The 26,084-nt window shown below is 38.0% G+C and overlaps 1 protein-coding gene across 1 annotated transcript in view; it reads left to right on the top strand.

The window, feature by feature from the left end:
- CSMD3 (CUB and Sushi multiple domains 3) overlaps window positions 1-26,084 on the top strand; it is a 1,090,172-nt gene that overhangs the window by 591,974 nt on the left and 472,114 nt on the right. The window contains exon 29 of the mRNA XM_044293228.1: window positions 24,963-25,079. Coding sequence (XP_044149163.1) covers window positions 24,963-25,079 — 117 coding nt within the window. The remainder of the gene's footprint in view (window positions 1-24,962; window positions 25,080-26,084) is intronic.

Genomic DNA, 26,084 nt, shown 5'->3' on the forward strand with positions numbered 1-26,084 from the left:
TTGCATATGTGCTACATGTTTCAAGTTACTTGCTCACATTGATGCAAAGGGAGTAAGTGAAAGCCCTAGTCAGTTGTTACTTGAATTAATAAAATGACCGCCGATATCTTGTATCCTATGGATGATAGGGAAATGTCAATATTTGCTGTTTACATCGCCGATCAGGGGTGCACCTAACCTTCCTGCTGCCTGAGGCAAAAACTGAAATGGTGATTTCCCCTCCCTTCCCCAAATGCCAATTTCTTAACCTAACCCCTTCCCTTTAGCCCTACTGACTTATTTGGAAAACATTACATACTGAGCTACAAAACATACACGGTAATACAACGCCGCATACCTCTTACATCCAGTGATGTAGACATTCTCTTTCTTTATCTTCTTCATTTAGACCAGACCGCCATGATTATTTCTTTCAGCCTTCTCTTGTCTCTGCAGAGTTTGACACCTACTTTTCTATCCTCCTCCCCACCTTCTGAACACCCCATACTGCCATCTTTAATACTGTGCCCACTGCAGTTCTCAATACTATACTTTAGAATGAGATAATCCCTCTTAAAATACTATTACCACACAGATAGTTCCCCTTCAATAATTTTCTGAACACAGTGTCCTAAAAAATAACTGTGTCCAGCAAATAGAGTCCATGAAACATATAGTTTCATAAACATAGTGTCCTACAAAAATAATTGTGCTAAGCTAATACTGTGCCAGAATGCCTTTCAATGTAACAGTCCTCTCAAAAGTCCCACCAATAGTAATAATTATCTATGTGGTAACAGGGAACCCAATAGTAATAATGTCCCTCATTTTGCCCCCAGAAGTAATAATGCCCCAGAGTGCCCCCAGTAGTAATAATTCCCCCTATAATGTGTGAATGTACAAAAAAATACCCATTTATTATGTGTGCCAGTACAAAAAAGGACCACTCTTAATGTTTGCCAGTAAACAAAATTCTCACACATTGCAGTGTGCCAGTACAAAAATGGTCCCTTATAATGTCTGACAGTACAAAAATACCTTCTTATTTGTGCCAATACAAAAATGCTCCCTTATAATGTCTGACAGTACAAAAATACCCTCTTATGTGTGCCAGTACAAAAATGCTCCCTTATGATGTTTGCCAGTAAAAAAAAAAAAGTGTCCCCATTTTTAGTGCCCCATGTAGAAGAAATGTCCCCATAGTGGCCACTTTAGAATGTCTCCCAGTACAAAAATGCTCCCTTATAAAGTGTTCCAGTACAAAAAAATGTTCCCTTATGTTCCAGTACAAAATAATCCTCCCTTATAACGTGTCAGTACAAAAAACTACTCACTTTTAGTGTCCCCAGTACAACAAATGTCCCCATAGTGGCCCCCTTATAACGTGTGCCAGTACAAAATTCTCCAATTACAAAAGAATGACCCCCACCCCATGCTGCCAAATAAAAATAATAAACTCAAATTCTTGTCTCCATTCTGCTGTCAGTGATGCAGTGTAAGACAAGAACCTCTTCTAGTCTGTGCCCTGAGCTCTATGCAGCCTGGCTCAGGCAGAGGGATAATGATGACACCAGCCTCTGACAGGCTACAGGAACTAGGACTAAAGCTTATTAGAAGAAACGGTGAGCCAGGTAGACAGTGCTGTCCGGAGTACAGCGATGCAGTTGAATATGTAGAGATGAACATTTGAAAGTACTCATTGCCCATTGCTCATCTGCTGCCCTCCTCTTGCTCCTACCTGGTGCTGCCTGAGGCAATCGCCTCACCTGTCCTCATTGGTGGTGCATCCTTGTCACCCATACTGGTGAAGCCAGTGGTCTTCAGTGTCACACAGGTCTGAAAGGGGTTGCTTTGTATTAATTATGGAGTTTTGCTTATCAAATCTTTTAGATATCTTTCATCCTGCCACCCTAACCATTTAATATTTTGAAGGTATATGAAGAGCAAAGCTCTTCTACCAATACTTATATAGGAAGTCATAGAAAGCAATAATTAAATTGAAAGACAGCACTGTTCATACAGGATCTGTGCCTACGCCTTGTTCACCATACTCTGCTCAAAAAGTTGACTTTTTTGGTAGAGGCCACAGTTGGCCACACATTTCCCCCCTCAACCACTTCATATGAATATACAGAGCAGCCTTCAATTTTGTCTCATACAAGGGTTGACAAGTGGTGGACACTCTTCTTTGATGTCTATATACCCTAATAGGGTATATTGGCAGAAGTTGTGTACAGTATGTAAGTTCAGTTGTTGACGATTCATCATATGGAAAAGCCTTATCTACCTTTGCGCTGAACCTTTTGAGGCAGTAACTTTTACTCAACAGATTTTGAGTTATTCCAGTAAGTTATACAGTAGTACAAAGCATAATGATTTTAATTAGTCAACCTCATTTCCTAAGTTGAATTATCCTTCAGTAATTCTCCATCTTAAATTAAAATGTTCAGTTATTCATTTAACTTATGAAATTGCATCACTGTCTCATGCAGAGGGCTCATATCTTTCTCTTTGGTGACTCATCCTTCGATCACAGCACTTATACCTCATCATGTTACTTTACTCCATCTCTCTCGATTGTCAATGTCCAATAGCAATCACTTCTGAATGAGTCACTCTGGCACAGATTAAAATGACTCTTGCATCAGAAAAGCATATGTTTTTCGAACAACATATGTTTTATTTCTCAAATTTGTAACACATTTTTTGGCTGTTTGTATTTTTCATTTTGGCAGTATTATACTATTGGAAACTAAAATACAAACTATTGTCTATCTAAAGTAGTCAAAACGAATTATGAGACCTTCAATATAGATAGGTAATCTATTGTCAGTGTATTGCTGCTGGGAGTGGAAAATATAATGTGCAAGGTAATCCTTATGGTAATAGTAAATGTAGATTGGGATTACAGCATGACAGCTCTGTTGTTCTATTGGTAGGCCTAGATAAAGATGCCCACAAAAGAGCATTGCATTGATTAGTGTAAGTTCTGATGCTCGAATTGAGTTACTTCAAGTAGACTCACTCTGGATGGAGTAATAGATGGGTGAGTAAGTTAAGCAAGACTGTCTGTTATGCTAAAAGTATTTACAAAGAGAAAGTTAAAGAGCCAGGACAGGAAGCAGAGTACATGGTGTGACTTCAAAAATTATATCATGAAACCATATACCTGTTTTTTGCAAAACATAAATAGCCATAAAGTAGTCATATATAGTCTGTTACCCCTTTGAGCCCCTGAGGTTTTTAGTTTTTGATTTTTCACTCCCTGTCTTAGAAAAATTAGAACAAGGAAGCAAGCACATTGAAATTTAACTAAAGATGAAATACAGGCAGTGAGGAACTTACAACAAAACCACCAGATCACAATTCGCCCCGCCGATAAAGGCGGAGCAATCGTGATTCTGGATACAATAAAATATGAGGATGAATGTAAGAGACAGCTTGCTGATGGAAAAACTTATTAAATTTTAGAGAAAGATCCTATCAGAAAATATGAGGAAGAACTGAGGAGTAAATGTGAAACAGCAAAAGAGAAATGTGTCTTGAACAAATACGAGTATGATTTTATATTGGGTACTCCCAAAAAATTGCCAGTCTTTTATTGCACGCAGACCCTATCAATCCACCCGGGAGACCTATCGTCTCCGGTATAGGTTCATTAACATCTAATTTGTCACAGTACTTGGATTACATGTTGCAACCACATATAAAAGATATTCCATCTTATTTAAAGGACACCACAACGGTTGTTGATCTGTTTGAAAATCTGACATGTAAACCTGGATGGATCATGGCGACGTTGGACGTTAGTTCACTCTATACATGCATCAACCATGAACATGGCATGCATGCGATAAATACCATGTTATCTCAGAGGAAAGATCTCAAAATAGAACAGTTGCAATTCATTCTGGACAGCATTAGATCTGTACTAACACATAACTATTTTTATTTTTATTCAAGATATTATTTACAGTTGATTTGCCCCCAGCTATGCCAATTTGTTTATGGCAGCTTGGGAACAGGACATTGTATCACCCAAGCTGGGGTCGGGTCTGGTGATCTGGTTGCGCTACATCGACAAAATTATATTGGTATGGGATAGACCACATGATGATTTGTTACAATTTTTGGATGAGTTAAATAACAATGTACTCAATCTTAAATTTACACCAAATATCAGCACCCAATCGGTGCAGTTTTTGGATTTAAATATACAAATGAAGGAGTCTAAATTTTTATGTAGCACATATCAAAAAGCTGTAGCAAAGAACAGTTTCATTCTAAATACGAGCTGCCATCTACCCCGATGGTTGCTGAATGTACCATTCAGCCAGTTTTGTAGATTGAAACGCAACTGTACAAAAAAATTACAATTTGAACTGGAGGCAACATCTTTGAAAAATCAATTTATGGAAAAACAATATCCATCCGCATTACTGGATGATGCATTTAATAGAGTGAAGAATCTGGACAGACGTGCATTTTTGAAGAAAGGGATAAAATAAACAACCAAGGAGAGGAAACATTTAAGCTGGTATTGCCCTTTAATACAGAATAAAAAAAGAATAATTAAACTGTTGTAAACAAACATTGGCATATGTTATGAGAAGACAAAGTTTTGGCCACTGTTTTGCCAAATAAACCACCCATTGTCTATACAAGAGCAGCTAATCTAGGACTACAGGTAGCCCTCACTATTTGGAAACAAGAAAAAACATCTATGATTACACCTTGGAAGACCCTAAAGGGGTTCTATAGGTGCGGCACCTGTGGTAATTGTAGAACAACAAGGTCCCCCCAAAAAACAATGAAAGTAATTTCCCAAACCAATTCATATGAATGAGAGATTAATGAATTGCTATCATGTAATAGCGAGGGTGTAATATATATGCTGGAATGCCCATGTGCAAAACAGTATGTGGGCCGCACCTGTAGGACCCTTAAGACTAGGGTATCTGAACATATAAATAATATTAGGAAGGGCTACAAAAAACATATGTTATCTAATTACTTCAAAGTGCACCATGCCAGTGATCCAACAGGTTTGAAATTCACAGCTCTCCAGTCTGTCAAGAAAGATTGGAGGGGAGGCAACTTCATATCTAAGATGTCAAGGTACGAGTCAAAGATGATCTATGAATTTGCAACTTTGGCACCCAGGGGACTCAATTCTGAACTGGAAATTTATGGATTTCTATAGATGGTCCATTGGCAGGTTTACATGACATGTCGATGCCATGCTGTTTTCCAGCGTGTCGACATGTCCTGCATCCTCCCACCGGTACCAGATAATCCATCAGTTGAAGCAGAGCGGCCATCACTAATCAATGTATAGTAATGCAAGGAATGAGTTTGAGATCCTTGCATACTTAATTTTAATTAAAAATGTCACTGTTTTTATAATAAGCTAATAATAGGCTCATCTTATAGCAATTGTTTATATGTGGAGAATGATATAGGCTCATTAAGCTAAATGTAAACAAATTGATCTATTGCATATACTATGTGATTAGAAGTCACGGTCCGGTCCAGGTCTTAATTCAAGCTCAGGCTCCATTTAAAGAGCGATATGTCCCCCTTGTTAACATAATTATTTTACCACTGAGGAAGAAACCCTTGCGGTTTTGAAAAGCGTCTGGTGATAAGAGTGACTGCATCCTTTAAAGATCCTGTGGTATATGTTCATACCATCAAAATCCAGAGTGCTACAAAGTACAAAAAGAAGATACAACTTGATACTACTTGGCGACTGCAAAATCCAAACACGCGTGCGCGGAGTTTCGGTAACAGCGAGGAACGACTCGTGGAGCTGTCAGCGTCCGGAAACTCACACTGCGCAGGCGCGAAGCGCAGCCACTAGCTAAACAACATCTTTGGGGCTGCCAGTGGGTAGCGTATATGCAAACAGGTATTGCCTTGCGGATAGAGCTACAAGGATCCGGGAAGAAGCACATTTCATTTATATAACAGCAACATAAATGAGATGTCCGAGTGGCGCATATGTGAGTGAGTGAACTTCCATGCACTATACAAAGCTGTTCACTGACAACTATCAGACGCACTAAATATAATTGCACAATCATACTGGATATAACCAGAAAGCCGCACAAGTCTGCATCTTCATTTAAAATCTGGATGATCTTATACAGCAAATCAGAACCAGGTTTATAAAGTATTTCAGTCACCATATAAAATTGTGAGCTGCGAGAGCTCCGCGGCTCATTACAAAGGAGGGACCGTGATCATTTTTTGATATTGCTATTTTATGTTATTTTGTCATCATATATTGTCATTCTACATTGATATTATATATTGCATTTGTCTGTATATGGTTCGATCCATAAGTGTCATTTTAATAGTGAGGATTAAATAAGTTATATTAGATTTCTTGTGAGCCGACCATTCTTTGTATTAGTTTTTGTTTTTTCACTCCCTGTCTTTCCAGAGCTGTAACTTTTTTTTTTTTTTTCTACTCACATAGCTGTTTAAGGGCTTGTTTTTTGTGGGACAAGTTGCACTTTCTCATGCCACCAGTCAATATTCCATATAATGTAGTGGGGTGCTGATATTTTTTTTTCAAATGGGGTGAAATTGGAAAAAAATAATCCATTCTGCAACCGTTTAACTTTTTTTTTTCCTATGCGGTAAAACTTACCTGTTATTTTCATTCTCCAGTTAAGTACAATTATGGCAACTCCACATATGTATAGTTTGTTTAGAATTTTAATGAAAATAATAAAAACCTTGAAAAAAATATTTTTCTTTTTGTTATCAGATTCTGACCCATATACCTTTTTGTAGTTATGTTTATGGAGCTTTGTGATGGCTAATTTTTTGCTGGGTAATCTGTAATTTTCATTGATTCAGTTTTGGGATGTGTGTGACTTTTTGATCACTTTTTATTATTATTTTTTTTCGTTGGAGGTAAATGACCAAAAAGGGCAATTTGCCATATAGGATAAATATTTTTAGATCTTAATAGAACAGGCATTTTTGCAGATGGTGATGTCCATGATGTGTATTTTTATTTTGGGAACTATAACAAGCAATCATCAGATTGATTTTCTCATAGACTCCAATGTATTAGCATTGAAGTCTATGGGGATTATTCAATGTTCCTATGGAGCCCCTACCTATCAACTAATGTGTGGCAGCCTCTTTTCACTCAGGGTGACACAGGCTGTCATACACTGAATCAGGCTTCCTGGATCCTCACCAGGGGAATAGCAAACATATCTGAGGTTTTTGATCCCTCAGATGCCAGAGTCATGTTTGACCACTGCATCTGAGGGGTTAAAAGTCTGCCACTGGCATTATTGCCAGTCATGGACATTAGGCCCGGGTGTCTGTGTGAAACTCCACTCTGCTCCGGAGACAGCACTATCTTTAAGGAGAGAGATCTGCACAAAAAATGTGCCATTCAGCTTTCTTTCCAAAAAGATTTTAAAAAACGAGTGTTTCACTCCTGCACATATAGCATCACAATCCAATCATTGCTCAGCAGTGTAAACAGGATTTCTAACAAAAGTAGGTCAATAGCTAACCAGCCTCACATATGTTAATTGCTCTTCAAGGATAAAAGCTCTTTATCAGAGGAAAGCAGACAGAATCAGAATCAGAAACTGGGTGGGTACTATTAGGCACATTTATTAAGACCTGTGTTTTAGACCCCGGTCTCAATAAAGCCCTAAGCTGGCGGTGTATCCGCTGGAGTTATGAGGAGGCGTCGGCCTCTCCATAGCTTTGGTTCATCCAGCGAAAGTTCTAAATGTGAGACAGCTACCATGCTATCTTACCTTTAGAACATGTAAGAAAATGGTGACTGAGACTTGCCTACCATCCCGACCCTTCCACATCCATGCCATATCCACTTATTTAGACCTTACATGAGCGGGGCAAAGTAACATATAAGCGTAAATAGGTTTATTTCAGCTTAGTAAATGACCCCTATGTCTCTCATGGACATCAGTCAACATATGTGATGACGATTGTAGGCTAGGCATTGCCCCTATCGGTTTCTAGGAAAATATATGCAAATTGACATGACTAACAGGAGCTGGGTGTACTTCTCCAGACAATGCACATATTGCCCAGAAACTATACTAGGAACTCTCTCTCGCTCTGATATATGAGAGTGTAAAATACCAATTTTTGGGACAATTGGAGCATATTGGATTTAGGTATAATCAATTTGTTTGGAAAGTGATTTCATTTTTAAAAAAAATTACCAAATCAGAATCAAAATTAATTTTAAGAAATTTGCTTATAGCTACCATTAAAATATTATAATCCCATTAATCCACATATTGTAAAATCTGAGGAAGGGGGGACTTTTTGCATTACATATGAGTTGTTGATTAAGACAGTTTGGTGTTGCTAGTATTTGATCTTGTTACAATGAAATTCCTTGCTATATATTACTTTTATGCAGGTCTTGAATTCTTTTAATATAACAGATGACATGAGCACAGTTGGTACTCTGTCAAGAACACAATTAAGGAGCGATGTCATGATATCCTTCACAGCTGTGATGCATTTCCTTGCACTGTACACTGTACAGTTCAGTGACATCTTAAGAATTACACAGTACATTTTCTAAGGAAATATGATTACAGAACTTTAAATCTGCTTGTTTTATAATTTTAAAGCTCAAATTAAGAAATATTAAATGGCTTCTACCACCAGAAATACTGTTATATAGCTGACTGACATTAGTGATGTGCTAATGTCAGCACTGCATAATAGTATGTTTCTAACGTTAGTCCCTGCAGCCGTTTTCGTAAAATAAGCACTTTTATAATATGCTAATGAGCCTCTAGGTGCTATGTGGGCGTAAAATCAGCACCTAGAGACTCTGCCCACTCATGCTTGACTTTAATATTGATGACTATTGCAAGTCGATTTGCATAAAACTTTGCTTTAATACTGAACGGAGTGAGCGCTTCATACAGTATTAGAATGTATTGGCTCCGATGAGCCGAAGTTATTACTTCGCGAAGTATCACGAGACTTCGCATAATAACTTCAGAAATTGATTTATACTGTAAAAAAAAAAAAAAACATTTCCTGAACTCGGGTTCGGTTCCAAGTGGTACAGTATTGAAACAAAGTTTTATGCAAATCAAAAAGTCAATTTGCTCATCCCTATTGATGACCCATTCTTAGGCTAGGTCATCAATATCAGTTTATCTGAGAATCACACTTCCGTCACGCCCACGATCTGTTGTTTTTCAGTAACCCTAGTGCTGTGTAGTGGATGCAGCAATTGGTGCTCCCTTTCACTTTAAAAAAAATTAAGATCAAGCCTTCCTTTCCCCAACATCTGCATCTGGGGGGGGGGTCAGGACACCGCCATACCCATCAGATGGTCAGAATATTTAGTCAATATTCATTCTAATGTGCCATCCTTATGCTAGATTCACCCTGACAAATGTATACCTGAATGGTATTTGCCTATGCAGTGGCATACATACCATTGACTTCCATTCTAAAAAAAAAAAGTATTCTGATCTGTTCCTTTTTTAACTGCTTTTATTGAAAACCATAGAATACTATGCTTGTTAATATAGCAAAAAAAATAAAAAATCCCAATATATCCTATCCAAATGTATACCAAGAGGGCTTTCATTTGACACATTTTATAAAAGTCTTTGGGGGTGTTTGATGAATATATTTGATCATTTCCAATGTGTAGGACAAAGGAAACACCCAGCCGAGTGTGAACCTGGCCCTCCCGAAGTTTACATGTTCTTCTACTTGATTCCAACTCAATAAGACAAAGTCATCTTTGGAACCTCTAAATTGCTATTTTTTACTATAAAAAGTACCCTATTTATATAATGTAAAAGATATATTTTTATTATCTAGTACATCTGTCCAATGGACAATAGACCTACAATGATAAGCTGCTTCATTTGGACGTTTACAGTATCTTGGAAAAATGGCCGAGATATTCCTTTGAAATGCCCTTGAAGCCTATCTAATAAGTTTGGGATGTGAACCAAATCCACAATTCTCATTCCATTATGAATGCCTGTGAAGATTATCCAGTGTAATATACTAAACCATTTGGCACTGAACGATGGCAGTTAAGAGCAAGATCTAATTAAAGAATGTAGATGAAACATTCGTTCAACGAAGGCATGACAAGTAATCATTTTTGTCGACAGTGCCCAATAAAACGCATCATTTTATGATTACGGCATGGAAATGCAAACTTTTGCGCAGCTGATGCCACTGGTGTTTTTGGCTGGCATGTTCAATATGGAATAAAATTGAATCTTAAAGGATTCAATGATATTAAGTAAAAGTCCTTTAAATAAAGCATACTTGATCACACCAGAATAGACTGACCATTCAAGCATTAGCATAATGACCAAGGGCTTATGAAATAAATGGGTGCACAGATGTAGGACAGGACATATTTTATAGGCTGTAGACCCAAAAGGCAATGGTCCAAATGTGCCATAAGATCAGCTACCAGTTACCTATCATCTATTAAATTAAATCTAAGCATTTCATAGCTCATACTTGCTGGTGGATTATAAGAGAGACATAAAAGGGAAGTCTAATATGAACAATTGTAGAACAAGAAGACCATAAATGGTTCTTGCATGCTGGCCCTCTGCTGTCTATGTTCCTTCCAGCACACAAGCATTAACTGGTTGGACCCATCTCAAATTCAAATAGTTACGGGTCCCACCTCTGGGACCTGTTCCCATCTTCAGGCCCCCTAAAGTGAATGAAACCGCGTGTGAGCAGTTTGCTCTCCATTTCCTGCTATGAGAGTGTGTTTGGCTATTTTCGGAAGTCTTATCGAAGTGAATGCAGAGTGCACAGTGCCTGCAATGCCATCTCTCCATTCACTGTTATGAGGTACAGTTCAGCTATTTTTGGACCTCCCATAGCAGTGAATGGAGTGTGGCTTCATTTGTGTGGTGCGCTCTCCTTCACTTCAGGGTGCCCATTCTGGAGATAGAGGTAGGTCCAAGAGGTGGGACCTGCACTCATCTGACATTGAGGGCATATCCGAAAGATATGACCTCAATATCTGAGATGGGAATAACCCTTTAAAGTTAATTGGAATGTTTTGTTTTTTAAATAGTTAAAATAACTATTGTGATTGGTTAGGCTGATCAATTGCCCTTAGGCACACTAAACTTGAGGAAAATGGCAAGTGATCGGCTGAATTCAGTGATCATGTCATACCCTTGTATTTTTAGCTAATCATGGCTTAATTACTTCTCGACCACCCATAGGATATAAACGTACTATGGGCAGTTGTAGATCTCTACATGGACGTTCTATAATATCAATTCAGAGATGGCAGCTGCACGCTAATCGCGCAGCTGTCAAGCTTGGCGAGTGATGTGTATACAGATGCGGAAGCACTATGCGCTTCCTGTCCTGGCCCGGTGGTCATGTGACCGCCAGGGTCGGGAGAGTGCAGGAGCTGTTGGGTCTTCCACAGACCTGCACTGAGGCTGTACAGGTCTGTATAGCGCTGTACAGCCTCTTTGGGGGTGTATTTTCCCTGTAACTGGGGCTACTATGTCAGCCCTAGTTACAGGAGAAATCAATAGTGAAAACAAATAATGTAAAGTTAAATGTCCCCAAGCGGTCTTGTATGACCTTATGGGGGACACAAAGTGTAAAATAAAAAATAAAAAAATAAAAATCCCCAATCAAATTTTTTTTTAAATAATTAAAAAAATAGAAACAATAAATAAAATAGACACATTTGGTATTGCCGCAACTGTGAAGGCCAGCTCTATAAATATATCACATTATCCACCCTGTCCTATTAACACCATCAAAAAATAAATAAGAACTACATAAAAAAAGCCATTTTTGTCACCTTACATCACAAAAAGTGCAACACCTAGTGATCAAAAAGTTGTATGTCCCACAAAATGGTAACAATAATACCGTCACCTCATCCTGCAAAAAATTAGCCCCTACATTAGAAAATCACAAAAATATATATATATAGCTGTCAGAACATGGAGACATAAAAACATAATTTTTTCTTTCAAAAATGCAGTTATTGTGTTAAAGTGAAATAAATAAAAAAGTTAACATATTAGGTATCGCCATGTCTGTAACAACCAGCTCTATAAAAATATCACATAAAGTGCAACACCAAGTGATCAAAAAACATATGCCCCCCAAAGTAGTACCAATCAAACCGCCACCTCATTCCGCAAAAAAATGAGAACCTAACTAGGACAATTGGTCAAAAAAAGCTATGGCTCTCAGACTATAGAGACACTAGAACATATTTTTTTTGTTTTAAAAATACTATTATTGTGTAAAACTTAAATAAATAATAAAATGTATACATATTAGGTATTGCCACATATGTAACAATCTGCTCTATAAAAATGTCACATGACTCAACACCTCAGGTGAACACTATAAAAAAAAATGTGCTAAAACAACCAATTTTTGGGTCACCTTGCCTTATAAAGTGTAATAATGAATTATCAAAAAATCATATGTACCCAAAAATGGTACCAATAAAAACTTGAACTCTTCCTTCAAAAAACGAGACCCTGCACACGACTATTGGCAGAAAAATAAAAAAAATATGGCATTCAGAAAATGGAGACACAAAAACATTTTGTTTTTCAAAAATGCTTTATTATGTAAAACTGAAACAAACAAACAAAGAAAGTAGACATATTAGATATCATTGCATCCGTAACTTTCTGCTCTATAAAAATAGCACATGATCTACCCTGTCATATGAATGTTGTAAAAAATAAAAACAAAACAGACATTTTTTGGTTACCTTGCCTCATAAAAAACTTAATATAGAGTTATTAAAAATCATATGTACCCCAAAATAGTACCAATAAAACTACCACCTTATCCCATAGTTTCCAAAATGTGGTCACATTTGGGAGTTTCTACTGTAGGGGTGCATCAGGGGGGCTTCAAATGGGATATGGCATCTAAAAACCAGTTCAGCAAAATCTGCCTTCCAAAAACCATATGGCATTCCTTTCCTTCTGCGCCCTGCCGTGTGCCATTAGATCAGTTTACAACCATATGTGTGGTGTTTCTGTAAACCGCAGAATAAGGGTAATAAATATTGAGTTTTGTTCGGCTGTTAACTCTTGATGTGTTAAAGAAAAAAATGGATTAAAATGGAAATTCTGCCCAAAAAGTTACATTTAGAAATTTTATCTCCATATTCTTTTAATTGTTGTGGAACACCTAAATGGTTAAAAAAGTTTGTAAAATCAGTTTTGAGTAACTGGAGGGGTGTAGTTTCTACAATGGGGTAATTTATGTTATTTTTTCACTGTGTAAGCCCCACAAAGTGACTTCAGACCTGAAATAGTCCTTAAAAAGTGGGTTTTGGAAATTTTCTTAAAAATTTTAACAATTGCTTTTAAAATTCTAACCCTTCTAATGTCCTAAAAAATATAATGACATTTACATAATGATGCCAACATAAAGTAGACATATGGGGAATGTTAAGTAAAAAAATATTTAATGAGGTATCACTTTCTGTTTTAAAAGCAGAGAGATTCAAATTTTCATTAACTTTTGGATTTTTTTTACAAATAAAGGTAAAACATATTGACTCAAAAATTCATTAACATGAAGTACAATGTGTCACGAGAAAATATTCTCTGAATGGCCTGGATAAGTAAAAGAGTTCCAAAGTTATTACCACATAAAGTTACACATATCAGATTTGCTAAATTAGGCCTGGTCAGGAAGGAGGTAAATGGCCGGGTCTATAAGTGGTAAAATATTTTCAACTGCACGGATCATGCTTTTGACAGAAAGAAGTTTGTAATCGGCTATTATGAATGATCATTCAGATTAAGTATAATAATTGATGATTTGTTAAAACAATTAAAATGGTCTATTTCAGCTGACCATTATCTCCTCAGTATGGGCATCTTTAAGTTGGTCATACATTTTAGATAGCTGTCAACAGAACATTTATTCAGCTGACAACTTTGCCTTCCAACTCCTCTACTGTATACACATGCACACTTGGCATAAATTATCAATAGGTAGATGTAAGCAAGACACTGCCAGACAAGTCTTTCCCTGGCTTATTTCCCTTGAGAATAAAAGGGTCAGACATGTTTTACTGCTTCACCCTTCTCTTCCCTAATGAGTTAAGAGTTGGGACACCTCTATAAAAATTAGAGGGTCATCCAGTCCAGCCAAAATTATAGGCTAAGGCAGACATTTATTTTAATACTGTATTACGGAAAAACTAATTTTAAAACCTAGAGGGCTTAAGGTGTAATTATAATGGACAAATGAAGGAATGAAGCACATCCGTCATCATGCACTTTGACACGGTTTTTAGAAGTCAAGTATCAGTCATGTCATTGAACGCAATGTGAAAGGTCGGGTGATTGATTAAATCCATTGAGCTTAATCTACGATTCTAATGCAGCACCCAGATGTTGAAAATAGTTCATTTACACTTTTAATTACTGTTAACCCGTTTTATGTGTATTGATTGAGAGCAATCTTTTGCATAATTGGTTTAATTAAGCTATTTCTGCAAGCAAGCAGTTTGCTAATATAGTAACGCTAGGTCCAGAATTACTTTCTGAAAAAAGAACACTCTAAAAAAGGTACTTAAAAAACTATAAAAGTGCTTGTTGATCTTTGTGTATATACAGTATAAAAAATATATATTTTATATATATATATTCGTGATCTCCAGTCATTATTTTCTTGATTGCAAAAATGGTGCCCGGCGTCAGACCCCCACCGATCAGATATTAATGACCTATCCTGAGGATAGGTCATCAGTATCAAAATTATGGCAAACCCCTTTAAATGTATATTTGTTGGATGAATTACACATATGGAGCTCCTGAATGATGTGTTTCACTAGTGTAGAGAGGAGAGACTGACAGCGGAGCTGCATAGATCCTTCTTTGTGTGTACAATGTCACTAACTTGTCTTATCCCAGACTCCAGTACAACAGAGCTGCCATCAACATTGCCCATCCCCTGTGATAATGACACTGACTAGTGATGAGCAGCATAGGCAATATTCGTTTTCTCGATATTTTGCAAATTTTTGGCCTAATATTCGCCATAAATTCGCAAATTCTAGAATTTGTGATCTCCAGTCATTATTTTCTTGATTGCAAAAATGGGCAATGTAATATGTGCATATTGCGTGCGCAATACAGGCGTGGGTCACTCTTGCTACATTTTTCAAGTGGCTAGAAGTTTTCTGAGACTGGAGAAAATGCACAGTACCGTAATTCCTATCACACTACCTAACACCTTGCACTGGAACTAGCTACACTATATCACGATCTAACCTACACTGACTATCTCCCAGTAACTATCTGTAACATATATATATATATATATATATATATGAGCTAACTATCTAAGGCAGGGATGCTCAACCTGCGTCCCCCCAGCTGTTGCAAAACTACAACTCCCAGCATGCCCGAACAGCCTACAGCTATCAGCCTACAGCAGGGCATTGTGGGAGTTGTAGTTTTACAACAGCTGGGGGGCCGCAGGTTGAGCATGCCTGATCTAATGTAATTGGGTAAGGATCCAGATGACTCAGCAAAGCACAGCAATGTCACTGCTGCCGGGGAGGTTCTTATATAGTTAGGGGTAGGCAACTTTCCTTATGGTTGCTAGGGATGTTGCTAAGCTCTGACAAAAGATATTGCAGCCTTCTCATTGGCTCACAAGCTAGAAGCAGTGAGGTTACTGATGAAAAAAAATCTCGAATATTCACGATTATGAAGATATAGCACTATATTCTACATGTTCGCAAATTCTCGAAGTGCCGATATTCGCGATAAAAATTTGTGATTATAATATTCGGGATAAACACTAACACTGATTTTAGAATATTTGTGATCAACACTTACACTGATTATTCTGTCTCAGTCTATATGACAAAGCTAACAAGTAAGCTACAGCATGTGTATGTATTTAGAGAATTTTCTAAGTGCAAAGTAGCAAAAAAAGGTCAATTTTTAAAAGTGCTGTTAATAATACAAAACATATTAAAATAATGTATGCCATTTTCTGATTATACATTCCTATTAAGTTGCTCATAGATATTAGATGATCAATGGGCATTCTGACTATTAAAATATTGAAATTAAGCAGTCTTGGGGTGAGCTTGTCCTGGGGAAAGCAATAGATTTTAGATGAATAAAAAAAGACCTATGTAGACTTATGGCATGGTATGGCTGAGTAGCTGAGTGGCTTTATCATTTAAATTCCACTTCTCGGTAGGTGGATACTATATCAGATACCTGGCATGTAGAACAGAACACATTTCTTCTACTTTCCTACTGTTATCCATATTTTGCATTGTGCCAGCATGTTCCATGGTTTTATGAGTTCTGCTTCTCATAATCTAATACAATCCCTACAATGACTTTATTTGATGCATACATGTCCTTCACTTAAAGGCATTTAACAATGACAAAGTGATCACAGTGAAACAGAATGACAATTTTTTTGAAAGTTGAGTTATCTCTGAATGAAGAATGAGGTCCTTGATGTGTCAGACCAGAAGCTACTAGACCCATAGGAATACTTAGCCGGTCTTTCTAAACTAATATAATGACCTTCTTTATGAATAATTGCTTATTACTATATCACACATCTGGTTTTCATTTCCTAAACAAAGATGTTTGTGATATTAATGTTATATAGCAATAAATGTTTCAATATTGCAGTTCTGGTTTACATTTAACATACAATAGCCAAACTTGATATTTGGACATACAGGGAGTGCAGAATTATTAGGCAAGTTGTATTTTTGAGGATTAATTTTATTATTGAACAACAACCATGTTCTCAATGAACCCAAAAAACTCATTAATATCAAAGCTGAATATTTTTGGAAGTAGTTTTTAGTTTGTTTTTAGTTTTAGCTATTTTAGGGGGATATCTGTGTGTGCAGGTGACTATTACTGTACATAATTATTAGGCAACTTAACAAAAAACAAATATATACCCATTTCAATTATTTATTTTTACCAGTGAAACCAATATAACATCTCAACATTCACAAATATACATTTCTGACATTCAAAAACAAAACAAAAACAAATCAGTGACCAATATAGCCACCTTTCTTTGCAAGGACACTCAAAAGCCTGCCATCCATGGATTCTGTCAGTGTTTTAATCTGTTCACCATCAACATTGTGTGCAGCAGCAACCACAGCCTCCCAGACACTGTTCAGAGAGGTGTACTGTTTTCCCTCCTTGTAAATCTCACATTTGATGATGGACCACAGGTTCTCAATGGGGTTCAGATCAGGTGAACAAGGAGGCCATGTCATTAGATTTTCTTCTTTTATACCCTTTCTTGCCAGCCACGTTGTGGAGTACTTGGACGTGTGTGATGGAGCATTGTCCTGCATAAAAATCATGTTTTTCTTACCTTGCAGACTTCTTCCTGTACCACTGCTTGAAGAAGGTGTCTTCCAGAAACTGGCAGTAGGACTGGGAGTTGAGCTTGACTCCATCCTCAACCCAAAAAGGCCCCACAAGCTCATCTTTGATTATACCAGCCCAAACCAGTACTCCACCTCTACCTTGCTGGCGTCTGAGTCGGACTGGAGCTCTCTGCCCTTTACCAATCCAGCCATCTGGCCCATCAAGACTCACTCTCATTTTATCAGTCCATGAAACCTTAGAAAAATCAGTCTTGAGATATTTCTTGGCCCAGTCTTGACGTTTCAGCTTGTGTGTCTTGTTCAGTGGTGGTCGTCTTTCAGCCTTTCTTACCTTGGCCATGTCTCTGAGTATTGCACACCTTGTGCTTTTGGGCACTCCAGTGATGTTGCAGCTCTGAAATATGGCCAAACTGGTGGCAAGTGGCATCTTGGCAGCTGCACGCTTGACTTTTCTCAGTTCATGGGCAGTTATTTTGCGCCTTGGTTTTTCCACACGCTTCTTGCGACCCTGTTGACTATTTTGAATGAAACGCTTGATTGTTCGATGATCACGCTTCAGAAGCTTTGCAATTTTAAGAGTGCTGCATCCCTCTGCAAGATATCTCACTATTTTTGCCTTTTCTGAGCCTGTCAAGTCCTTCTTTTGACCCATTTTGCCAAAGGAAAGGAAGTTGCCTAATAATTATGCACACCTGATATAGGGTGTTGATGTCATTAGACCACACCCCTTCTCATTACAGAGATGCACATCACCTAATATGCTTAATTGGTAGTAGGTTTTCGAGCCTATACAGCTTGGAGTAAGACAACATGCATAAAGAGGATGATGTGGTCAAAATACTCATTTGCCTAATAATTCTGCACGTAGTGTATACAGTCATGGCCATAAATGTTGGCACCCCTGAAATTTTTCAAGAAAATGAAGTATTTCTCACAGAAAAGTATTGCAGTAACACATGTTTTGCTATATACATATTTATTTACGTTATGTATTTTTGGAACAAAACCAAAAAAGGGAGGGAAAAACGCATTGCACCCGCACGAAATCCTGACCCATTCATTTAAATGGGTCTGTGTACATCAGCACTGTTTTTCACGCATCACTTTTGCATTGCATAAAAATCGCTGAATGTTCTATATACTGCAATTTTCACGCAACTCTGGCCACATAAAAGTACGGATGCGATTTTCACGGATGGTTGCAGAGAGATGTTTATAGACATTCAGTTTTTTTATTCATGAGCATGCAAAACAAAGAAAATCGCATTGCACCTACGTGATAAAAACTGAACGCAATAGCAAACAAAACTGAATGGCTTTGTTTGCCAAATCGCACAGTTTTCACCGAACGCATTCGCAACGCATCCGGACATAATCCGGACATGCTCGTCTGCAAGGAACCTAATAGTCTCTCCAGACAGGTTCTGTCTCTCTATTCCAAGAGAACACCTGGTACATGACTATCAATGTGCCAGAATGTACTTGTACTGGTCAGGCCATTCCCTAAACACGCAGCCCTAAAACATGACTTATCAAAGCTCTGCGCAAGATACTCTTTGGTAACGATACTCGACTTTCCTGGATTCCTTATAGCTAATCCAGCTTTTCCTGGAAGACAAATTTGCGTCCTGGAGCCCAGTACAATTATGAGAGGAATCATAGGGAAAAATAATGATTAGAAATGAGCAAATTTAATGAAAATTTGATTCGGCTACTTCACCGAATTTTACAAAAAAAATTTGCTTTGTGACAAATTACTTTGTCACAAAGTGCATTTTTTTGTAAGTAGCTGGTGCAAGAACAGGGAGCTACAATAGCGCCACCCCCTGTCATTGTACCCCTCCGATTACGCTTTCATACATGATGACGGCATCTGAGTGTAAAATTAACAATAATTCAAACTTACAAAATCAAACTTACCGCCTCCATTTGCTTGCGAAGGACCGGCCGCCGCCATCTTTCTTGAAAATCTCATCCGAAATCCAGTGCGGCACGAGATTATGTCGGCTGGCATGATCATGTAATCTCGCGCTTTATGGGATTTCGGCCGAGATCTTCAAGCAAGATGAAGGCTGGTGGACATCGTGAGCAAATTGAGGAGGCAAGTTTGATTTATTTTTTAAATTTATTTTTTTATACTAGTTCAGGTTAAATTAATTAGCTGACACGAAGCACGAGGAAATTCGGCTTTTAGGCGATTCGAATTTATGCTGAAATTCGGATCGAATTTCACTCTGTGGGATTCGATTCGCTTATCTCTAATAATGATCACTTGTCCTGTTATTGTCTCACTATATACTACATATATATATATATATATATATATATATATATAAATATGAAGAAATTCCACAGCACATCCAAATAGTAAAAAAGTAGAAAAAAGGCTTTATTCACCAGACACGCGACGTTTCGATCCGCTCAATGGGATCTTTCTCAAGCAGGTCACTGTCACGCAGCCGGTATCCTCAGCCGGTATCCTCTTCTTTCTGCAGGACCTGCAAAAGAACCTGCGATGGCGTCACCACGCTCACCATGTGGTGAGCATGGTGACTTCACTGCAGGTCCTTATATCTTTATTCAGCAGGACCTGCAATTAGGTCACCACATTCACTATGTGGTGAGTGCGGTGACGTCATCGCATGCCCTGCAGAAAGTGGATGAGGTGAGTTTTTTTTTTTTTTTTACTTCTATGACTTTTGCACAGATCTGTTCAGCACCATGGACAGCAGGATGCCTGAGAAGGCGTTCTGTTGCCATGGGAACCTTCCCCATCTGCCACAACTTTGCAGACGGGGAAGGGTAAGGACGGGGCTGTCGGGGGCTCTCTCCCTCTCAATGTGGGGGCTGCAAAGGCACAGCAGCCCCCCGATAGGAGAGGGAGGAAGCTCCCTGACCCTGACAGTTAACCTTTTCCATACAGCGGTCTATACAGAATGATTTCAGCCGGCATGCTGTTCGGATTAACCCCCGAGGCGCCGGAATCTCGATTTAAAGTTTGGACTTACCGCTACGCCCTGAGTCCTTAAGGACTAGGAAAATAGGGCGTACCGGTACGCCCTACGTCCTTAAGGGGTTAATCCCCTGCCATTCCAATGCACCTACTGCAGTAACCCAGTGGTTTTTGTTGTTGCTGCAACACTGATGTCACCGAATGTGTCATTGGATCACTGCAGCCAATCACTGACTCATTAGGTCTTATTAATGAACTGTCCTATGTGTATAATGATAACGCCACCAATTATGATGCAACTAAACATGGACAAAGCTCAATGTTTTGGACAGGAGAGCTCAGAATTATTTCTTCTTATGCACTCAAGGAACCCCTTATCCACCTCGGTTCTTATCTTGCAACATTTGTTGGTGATGATCACATGTTGTACTACATAACAGAATACATTAAGCCTTTTATTTTTAATTCAGTAAAAGCTCATCCATTGCAATTGTTCCTAAATTCCATATTACAGAGGCTCATGTTTCAAAAGAAGGCAGATTAGCATATCTTGTGGCAAGCTGTTTTGTATCCTTGCTTCACTAAAAGCTATTTACTGTACCTGGAGCTGTGTGCTTTGTAACTTAATTTGCATGAAAACAAAGACTAAAGTAGATTTAAGTATGGAAAAGAGAAGTTAGCAACACAGAGATTATTGTCTATTGGATATAAACCCCTTGCAAACAATAGTCACAGTAGCAAAATCAGATTTGCTGATAAACTCCACAATGCTGAATTGCTGCAAATGTCTCCCAAGAGGTAGAACAACATACGGAGATCTGAAGCCGTAATTAACTTATCTCACTGCTTTACACTCCAAATGTGTCACTTAGGAAAGTACCTCAGTTTGTTAGACTAATATCTTTATCGAAGTAATGTACTGCACAGCAGTAAAAATAAGAGTCTTCATTCTTGAGGTAAGGTTATAAATTTCAGGGGTTCTCCTGGGCTTAAGTATTGATGAACTATCCTTAGGTTAGGTCATATGCATCAGATCAGATGTCAATGGCCTGACTATGTAGTGGCTGTGTCTAGTTATTGCAGGGCTGGAACAGGGCTGCAATAACCACACATGGTCACTTCATGGTGGATGGAGCTATGATGTTTGGGTGCTTGGTTAAAGTTTCATAGTTCCTGCAAACAGCTGATCGGTGGGGTGCTAGAAGTCAGACTGCACAGCTCTGATATTGATGGTTATCAAAATGATAGGTCATCAATTTTTAGGTCCTGGAATCACCTTAAAGATGTTTAAAGAATTATTTCTTCATCTTCCAGTAAAGCCATTTATCAGTTGTCTTATCAGGCCAGTTCCTGTCCTATTAGGGCAGTCAAATATGGATTGCTTGGGACCGCCTTCTATTAACCCCTTCTACCCCGGGCCAGTTTTCGCCCTTCTGCCCAGGTCATTTTTTGCAAATCTGACATGTGTCACTTTATGTGGTAATAACTTTGGAACACTTTTACTTATCCAAGCCATTCTAAGATTGTTTTCTCGTGACACATTATACCTCTTTATTCACAATTTTCAAAATTTCAATTTCTCTGCTTTTAAAACAGAAAGTGATACATCATAAAATATGTATTACTTAACAGTACCATTATGTCTACTTTATGTTGGCATCATTTTGTAAATGCCATTTTATTTTTTAGGATGTTAGAAGGCTTAGAAGTTGAGAAGCAAATCTTGAAATTTTTACGAAAATTTCCAAAACCCATTTTTTAAGGACTATTTCCGGTCTGCAGTCACTTTGTCGGGTGTACACAGTAGAAAGCCCCCGAAAATAACCACATTGTAGAAACTACACTCCTCAAGTTACTCAAAACTGATTTTACAAACTCTGTTAACCCTTTAGGTGTTCCACAAGAATTAAAGAAACAGCGACACCTAATATGTATATTTTTTTTTTATTTATTTATTTCAGTTTAGCACAATTATAGCATATTTGAAAGAAAATAATAATGTTTTAGTGTCTCCATGTTCTGAGAGCTATAGATTTTTTTTATTTTTTGAGTGATTTTCTTATATAGGGTCTTATTTTTTGCGGGTTGAGGTGATGGTTTTATTAGTACCGTTTTGTTTGACATACGCCTTTTTGATCACTTGGTGTTGCACTTTTTGTGATGTAATGTGACAAAAATAGCTTTTTTACACAGTTAAAAAAATGTTTTATGGTGTTTATTGGATGGGGTGGATCATGTCATATATTTATAGAGCCGGTCGTTACGGACGCAGAGATAACTAATATATGTGTTTTTCCCTTTTTTCTATTTTTAATTATGAAATCTGGGGAAAGGGGCGTTTTTTTCTTTTTTTTTTACTTGAAATTTTTATATTAAAAACACTTTTTTAACTTTTTTTTTTACACTTTATTTCTGTCCCACTTTGGGACTTCAACTTTTAGGGGTCTTATCCCCTCTGCAATGCTTTACAATACATCAGTATTGTAATGTATTGCCTGTTAGTGTATAACACTGAGTAATACACTAACAGGTTGCCTAGGAGACCAAGCCTGAGGCTGGATCTCCTGGGCACCCATAGAAGCCAGGTCCCGATGCTGTGCAAGGCATTGGACAGCCGTTGCACCGCATCAGGCTGCCTTGTCACTCATCGGGTCCCCACCACAGCTCAATGCACTCCTTCACCCGCCGCAAACCACTACTATGTCATGGTCAGCGCTGACACCGGCATATAAAGGGTTAATCCGCCAACATCGCTGTAAACAGCAATGCCGGCAGATACAGCAGGGGCATGGATACCAGGGACTGCCGGACCCCTGCAGTGATCGGGCGCGCACCGCTCAGGTGCGTGCCCGATCACCATGGCGTACTATTACGCCAAAATGCGGGAAGTCACTGACTTGCATGACGTAATAGTACGTCACATGTCAGGAAGGGGTTGAACAGAGTGGTAGCTGTGGAAAAGGTCTTATTTTCTCTCTGGCAAACTCAACTACTTGAATTGCCCGGATGCCCATTTTTGGGCAAGTAACACTATTTTATTCCTGCAGGTGCAGAAATGTATGGCTCACCAGTGGCATTTTGAAACCAGACTTGCCCCATTCAATCGGCTTCAAAATATAAAGGATTGGCCATGTTTAGATAACCCGTTTAATTAACGTATTAGGTTAACATATGTTTTTTGTCCATGAATTTGTACTCTCTCCCTTCTAAAGTGAGCTTAGATCACTATATGGTTCCATGATAATCTATGTTTGGCATAACAGAGCCACAAGGGGTCTTTTTTTGCTGTCTTTTTCCACACAGGCTACTCTATAGAACTTGTTATAAATGTAAGGGTACTTTCACACTAGCGGCTGGGGACTCTGACAGGCCATCTTGCCTCTAGTTCACATGTGCCCCCGGACTGCACTAAGGTACCGTTAGACTGGCCGAACATCAGCCAAATAATCGCTAACAAGTGCTCATATGAATGCTTATTAGTGTTTATCTGCCAGTATAAAGATACGGCATGTAATTGCACTGGTAAGCAGGTGCTTGGTGGGAAGGAACGCTTCCTTCTCGACAATTGCCTGCTAAATTGTTCACTGTAAAGGGGTCTTTAGAAAACCACCAGTGTAACAAAGGAAAACAACTTTCTTGCCCTTCTCATCCTTTGGAAGCTACACCAGCTATTGCTACTATGGCTGCCATAGTTATGACTATATAAAGCATATCAATACGGAGTGCGGAGGTGCTCGTGTGCTGCATAAGAAGAATACATATAATATAAAGATAAATGTTATAAATAGCAATTAGATTTTGAATTGGGGTCCACCATAAAGAGTCATACTGATCTTTACAATGCAGAAAGATATTTTGCCTTTATGTAAAGACTATGTAAATTCTTTGAGTTGTATCTGTACTTATTTAAAAGTAATTTTTACCTCTTTTGTGAGAATTATTGTACACTTATATGTTTCTCTCATTTAAATGTAGGTCAAATATTATGTTTACAATAGATGTATGGAAATATAGCAATCATTTTAAGCTTGTCGACAAACTTATCCTTCTGCTCTCCTTGTCTATTTTAATTTTCCATTTTTCTTTTGTAAATTATATTTTATTCAAAAGACTACAATACAAATGGCACAATCGTGTTTGACAAATATAATATGCTAGTACAGTCTCATTCAATGCAAGACAGTTGTGTAAGGAGTAAAAAGGCAAACGAGGGGGCATTCAAGAAAACTAGCACAAATGATGGGCAATTGGGAAATTTGCAGAAGTAGTTCAGTGCTGAATTAGCACAGAATATAAATATATATATATATATATATATATATATATATATATATTGCATTTGCCCATAGTAGGGAGATGGGAAAAGGCCACTACCAAACAGATCTGGCAATGCAGCGGTATATTTTCTGCAGAAAGCTACTGGCTGATCATTGTCCCATGTAAATATACCAATAATCACCCTAGAAAGAGCAGGATGCTTATTTTCCAGTAATTGGTCATTTATTCAGCATATGAAATCAATATGACATAAAATTGTTACATTGATGGAGATTCACTCGAAACTTTTTTTTGCAAATTTTCTAGCACCATGTGGAAGCCGATCTACAGGATCAGAAGGGACTGTGTTATCACCAAATTATCCCAAAAACTACAGTGTGGGCCATAACTGTGTGTTCTCTGTAGCTGTTCCTAAGGAGTTTGGTGAGTAGTCACTTAAGCTGATATTTATAAAAATGCATTTAATAAACATTAAAATAGTTATTAAAACTCAATTTCACCAGCAATGGTCTTATTCCTGAAGGACTAAGAGTACAAATATAAATGCAATATGTAAAGTTGAAATAATATTAATCCCTAATGTTTTGTCATGGTCCCTACGGATCTAGTAAAAATCTGTGATAAAATATTCAACTAACTCCTTCCATTGGTAGATTGTTGGTGGGTTGAGGAGTCTCCCTTCCTCACAAATAATGGGTAAACATAATTAAAAATCCCTGTAAGGAAAGCCATCAGATTGTAACACGGTTATTATTTACCTTCTCATAGTAACTTGTCTGGTTCAGTAGAGTACTGTGGGAAATGGATGCTGCAACTGTTATACCCACATTATAATTGTGTCAAGTAGAGATGAGCAAATTTTTCAAAAGTTTGATTCGTCTAATTCGCCAAATTTTACATAAAAATTTGCTTAGTGACTAATTACTTTGTAAGTAGTGGGTGCAATGACAGGGAGCTGTGATAGCACCACCCTATCATTGTACCCCTCAGATGCCGCATTCATACATAATTGTGGCATCTGAGTGTAAAAACTATGTAAAATAAGCAATAAAAAAAAATTCTATCAAACTTACCACCTCCAATTGCTAATTTGGCTTTGAGGCAAATCGAATGTATCCTAATATTCGGATTGAATTTCACTTTGGGGGATTCGATTCGCTCATCTCTAGTGTCAAGCAGGCCTTAAACTAACCACAGATATCTGTCCTGTTTCCCCAAACATTTGTATGGTCAGATTGAGAATGGGAAGAGGGGAATAAAGTAGCTTATCCTACCAGAATAAATGGTTTCACCATATTGAAATCCAGCCAAATCCAGCCAAATTTGAGTGGGAGTTGGAGTTTACAATACATGTTATATGGTCAGCTGGTGCCCGGATGAAGCACTTTTGTGAAAAATTTGGGGTGAGTGAGGAACACTGGTGTGGAT

This window comes from Bufo gargarizans, chromosome 5, assembly GCF_014858855.1.
Source record: "Bufo gargarizans isolate SCDJY-AF-19 chromosome 5, ASM1485885v1, whole genome shotgun sequence".
In the NCBI taxonomy this organism is placed as follows: Eukaryota; Metazoa; Chordata; class Amphibia; order Anura; family Bufonidae; genus Bufo; species Bufo gargarizans.